General features: G+C 31.7%; 1 protein-coding gene across 4 annotated transcripts in view; it reads right to left on the bottom strand.

Annotated features, from left to right (window-relative positions):
- Positions 1 to 5,180, bottom strand: part of LOC106464867 (zinc finger protein 664-like) — a 28,885-nt gene that overhangs the window by 19,894 nt on the left and 3,811 nt on the right. For 3 of the 4 annotated variants that reach the window (XM_022392661.1, XM_022392662.1, XM_022392660.1), the window contains exon 2: positions 2,339 to 2,553. The exons of the other annotated variant lie outside the window; for it this stretch is intronic. In XM_022392661.1, the coding sequence (XP_022248369.1) occupies positions 2,339 to 2,452 (114 nt within the window). In that variant the 5' untranslated portion in view covers positions 2,453 to 2,553. The remainder of the gene's footprint in view (positions 1 to 2,338; positions 2,554 to 5,180) is intronic. 4 annotated transcript variants of the gene reach the window in all.

Raw genomic sequence — 5,180 nt, forward strand, 5'->3', positions numbered from 1 at the left:
ATAACGCACTAGCGAATCTTCTAGAATACTCGTAACGTGACCCCTCACTGTCGTAACAATACATTTTAATTTTTAGCTACAGGTTACAGAGGCTCATAGAATGGCTCCAAGTTTTTTTTCCAAGTACAAACTTTTAGCTCATAGCTCCGTCATATCTTGACGGATTTGAGATCAAACTACAGTTTTGGACTTAGTTTTGGCATAAAAAAAATGGAGATCTGGTCAGAGAAGAGCAAGGGTATGTCCACATGGTATTGGCATGATCAAGTCTCCAAGACAAGTCCCTGAAAAGAGGAGAGGAGGGGCACACAATCGAGGACAACAGATCCCAAGTAAATGTTCTACTTGTCCCACAATGTCCAGTGGAAGAGGCACATGTGCATAGCTTAAAGGAATGAGTGGTTCTAGGAAAGCCAAAATCCGCAAAGCTGAAGAAACTCATGCAGCAGGTATAAATAAGAAGCATAAATTTCGATGAAAAGACATTTCTTTGCTCACAGGAAAAGTGATGAAGGCTGAGTCTGACTGAGATGAGAGTTGAGGAACATGCCCAGATGTATCAAATATTGAATAGGCATGACAAAATACTTGGAATGCTTGACAAGCCAGCCCAACTGAGTAGCCTCCTGTAGAATTTAGGTGTGATAGTACGAGTCCTACTGAGAATAGACATGGAGAATTCAATCATCCATATAAAAATGGAACCTCAGCCCCAATCCATAAATATGGTAGATAGATGCAATGCCAAAGGGAAAAGCTCAAAAATAGAAGACTCGATCCTGATGGATAAACAGAAAAAATGTCTGGTGGACATAGCTATCAGAATGTGTAAAAAAACATCCAATATGTTGTCTTTGATCATCCACAGACAGGGTGAAAAGGATCACCGAAAATAAATCCTTCATCTGGAACTGGTTCAGACACAACAGGTCAATAACTGGACACCAGTCTCTGGTTTTCTTGGGGAATAAAAAGATATGAGAGTAATATCCTGGAGTAGAGGTAAATACTTTCTCAATGGCATCTTAACAAAAAGATCCTAGTATGGATGCTGAAGATAAACAGGGTCAAAGAGAAAAAGAAAGGAAACAGGAAAGCGAGAGGAAAGGAAGAGAAGATATAGACCATGAGTGAAAACCTACCTGTCACCTGAAAGGCTGACAAAGAGACAGACAGGTACTCACTGGGCCAGCCCCAACAGTATAGTCACCGATGAGAAGAGCAAAAGCCCTGACATTGTGAAATGGGAGGATGGGAAGGGGAGACATGGATTGAGCAGGCCTAAGAATAGTAACAGAAATAGCAAGGATGAGAAACCAAAGAAGACAATGAGGACTGATGCTGGGCCACCATAGCCACAGGTCCCATAGTAGTAACATCAGCACCATCACAGGACAAAGCAGAATTTATCATCACTTGAGAATTAATAATGGGTAACCAGTAAAAAAAAATGTTCTTCTCTTTTTCTTTAGTAATGAAAGATGCCAGTTAAACTTGAATGAAATTTAAGTGTTATAAACTATTGCAAACCTCATGTAATTGATTAATAATTTTAAAAACATCCATTCAAGACAAAGCTGAGGAAAAGAATGAAAGTATTCTGAATGCAAGTTACTGATTATTGGTGGAGGGCTATTGTTGCATGATGATGTCATCATGCACTATCACAGTTTGTGTTAAACCCATACTTTTAGGTGGCTCAAGACTGGTGGCATTCAAATCTCATAAGCAGATGCAAGAGGAACCAAGCTATTCTGTGTGAAGAGGTGAAGTATCACCTTGGAAGCCAATTTTTCACAACTGATATATCCGCTAACCATTTTCATAGAGTTATGTGGGGAATCAATAATTTCCTGAAAAATATGGGGATGTGTTTAAGTTTTTACTTGTTCTCAAAAGTAGGTATGTAGGGACAGCCTGAAGGATGAAATGGTGCCTCATTGTCTGTATATTATAATTTGATCACTTAGTTGCAATTATTTATTATCTTGATTCCTGTATGTGTATTACTTAAGTATTTTCATAATTATATCTAATATTGTATATTTAAACAAAATTGTCAAGTTAAGACATAGATAAGATATAGTTAAGACTCTAAGGTATGGCACTGAAGGCCCATCACATTTGGAAAATCACACAAAACCTGTGCAAACATTTTTATAAATAATTGATAATATTTTTTACCTTTTTACTTGATGTATGAAGTATAATTTGTTGAACACATTTCACTGAAAACAGTTCTTAGCTTGTTTATATATATAAATTAACTAATTGTAAAGTTATGTAAAACATGAAAAAAAGAAAAGAAAAATGAAGCTGCAAAACAGACATGTATCACCTGTGGGTAGTTATGCAATGTCTCCTGGGTTTTGAGGTTCTGGCAGAAGTAAGACCTAGGTTGCATTGGGGGTACACAGTCTCTCCAGTTTAACCTCAGTTTTGCAGGCCTCATGTTCTTAAAAAAAATAAAAAGGAAGAAGAGCAGATGTGGGTGCTCTATCTCACAATATCCCCCCCATCTTTCACTGTCAGCAGCCAGATGTGGGAGGGTGGCTGCTCAAAAAAAATCAATAAAAAGAAAGATTTAATCAAATTTAATTTTTAAAATAATCATGTTAAACACTTAATTTCAGATATTATAAAACAAAGACTTAAGTTGAATAATTTAAATGACATAATTAATGAAGTGCCCAAAAGGAAATCATATATAGTAATTAATTTTAAGCATAAGATTGTTAATGATTTACAAATTTCTAAAATTTTTCATGATTCTGTAACACAAGTTATCATTCCTTTAAAATATTTAAAACCTGTTATTAGTTTTAAATATGAAATTCCAATATAACCTATTATATATGATTATAAAATTTTTTAAAATAATTTAAATACAGATAATGTGCAGAATTTACTACGTGATTGTTACTTAAATTCCTTGGTAGATTCTTTTCATAAACATGTTATTAGTGGTAGCTTGGATATACTAAAAGATAACTCTATGAAAAACCACAGGACAAGGTGGCAAATATAGAATAGCTACAAAATATAGAAAAATAGATATATATTTTAAATTACATAAAAAAAACATAGATTATTTTATTTAAAAATAAAGGCAAAACAATGTTTACATTACAAAATAAATTTTTAAAAATTAAAAATGACTCTACATGTTTCGGTAGCTTTTGCTACCATCATTGGTGCATAAAGTTTATTGCACAACATTGCCCTGTTTATATTTTAACATACATGATTATATTCTCAAACTTAATTATTCTACACCTTATCCTCAAAATTGGTTTCTAGAATGGGGATATTATGTGATTTAAAGATAAATTAGCTTTTATTGATTTAAAAAAATATCCAATAGAGATATAACATGTTTTCAGTTTAAAACTAAAATCAATAAAATACAAGAAAAATATATTATTTTGCCTATTGATAAAGCTAACTGTAATTTTGGTTTTATCTGTAAATGTTTTTATGCACAACTTGTAACTAATGAAATAAATACTACACAAACATTTCAATTACAAAATTTGTCTAATGATGCTATTATTAACATTCTGTTGAAATCTATAAAAAATTTGATGTTAAAGCCAATCCACATTCAGAATTACGGTATCTATATGCTGTTCCTAAACTACATAAATCTCCCTTTAAATTTCGTTTTATTTCTAGTTCAGCAAAAACTATACTAAAACAACCTACAGTTTTTTTAAATGAATTACTGAATCAGTTATTCCTTAAATTACAACAAAACCCAAGTAGTAAACATGATTTCTGGATAACTAAATATAATGAATCTATCTTAAAAAAATTAGAAAATGTAAATAAAAAACAATCAGCAGACACAATACAAACTTATGATTTTACTACTTTATTTACAAATATACCACTTAATGATTTGGTAATGGCAATAAATTCATTAATATATCAATTTATAGATGTACCTATAAAGACAGAAAAACAAACTTTTACTGCTAACAGTTTCAAAAATATGTTCAGTTTTTGCATATATATAATAACTATTCATTTTGATAAACATATTTATAAACAAATAGTAGGTATACCAATGGGTGCTAATTATTCAAGCAGTGTTGCTAATTTATATTTTTACTATCGTGAAAATAAATTTATGAATAATTTTTCATATCCAAAATTATTTTCTTTAGCTTATAGATATACTGATGATTTAATTAGCATCAATAATCCATTAATAAGTAATTATATCAGTAATATTTATCCTACAGTTCTACAAATCGAAAACACCTCTTTATCAAATACCGAAGTATATTATTTAGTTAGACATTAAGATAATTACTGTAATATTAATATTTATGATAAAAGAAATGATTTTACATTTAAAATTTTTGGAATTCTCTTGCCAAACAGTAATGTACCAAATAATTCTCAGGTATTGTAATTTCTAAAATTTGTAACAACGAACAGTTCCTAATTTCCAACATTAATATATTAGTGAATAAACAGATTTTTAATGAATAACTAATCAAATATTTTAAATTATTTTGTGATAAGTATGCAAAATATGTACATAAATTTTAAAATAGTAGTATAAGCAAAATCATAATAAATACAATAAGTAATAATTTCTAACTTCTGCAGGGGAATTATTGGAATTACTTATTTGGACTGTATCTATAGGTGTATTAACGTAGATGTACCACTTTCCCTATGTAAGACCTGCTACTATGCAAGTTTTGTAGAACCTTTGAAGATCTTGACAGTAGCATGGATGGGAGCTATACTAACAATTTAGGTTGGGCTTGTATAGTAATACCTTAACATCGTAGCATTTATGTCCAAACATCATTATGGGTCTGGAATGGCCAACTTCAAGAACAGCTTTACTGGCTCTCCCATTGATGTATGTATTCCAATTATTTCTTTCTTCTTACTAATTTTTTTTTTGAGCAGACACCTTCCCACATCTAGCTGCAGACAGTGAAAGGTGGTAAAAATGTGGGTCATTGTGGGCTAGAGCACCCACATCTGCTCTTTTTCCTTTTTTTAAGAATGTGAAGCCTGCAAAACTACGGTTAAACTGGATAGACAGTGTACTCCCAACACAATTAGGGTCTTACTTCTACCAGTACCTCAAAAACAAGAACATATTGCACTACTACCCAACTATGGTGTGTGTCCAGGTGATACATGTCTGTTTT

This window comes from Limulus polyphemus, unplaced genomic scaffold, assembly GCF_000517525.1.
Source record: "Limulus polyphemus unplaced genomic scaffold, Limulus_polyphemus-2.1.2 Scaffold1766, whole genome shotgun sequence".
Taxonomy (NCBI): Eukaryota; Metazoa; Arthropoda; class Merostomata; order Xiphosura; family Limulidae; genus Limulus; species Limulus polyphemus.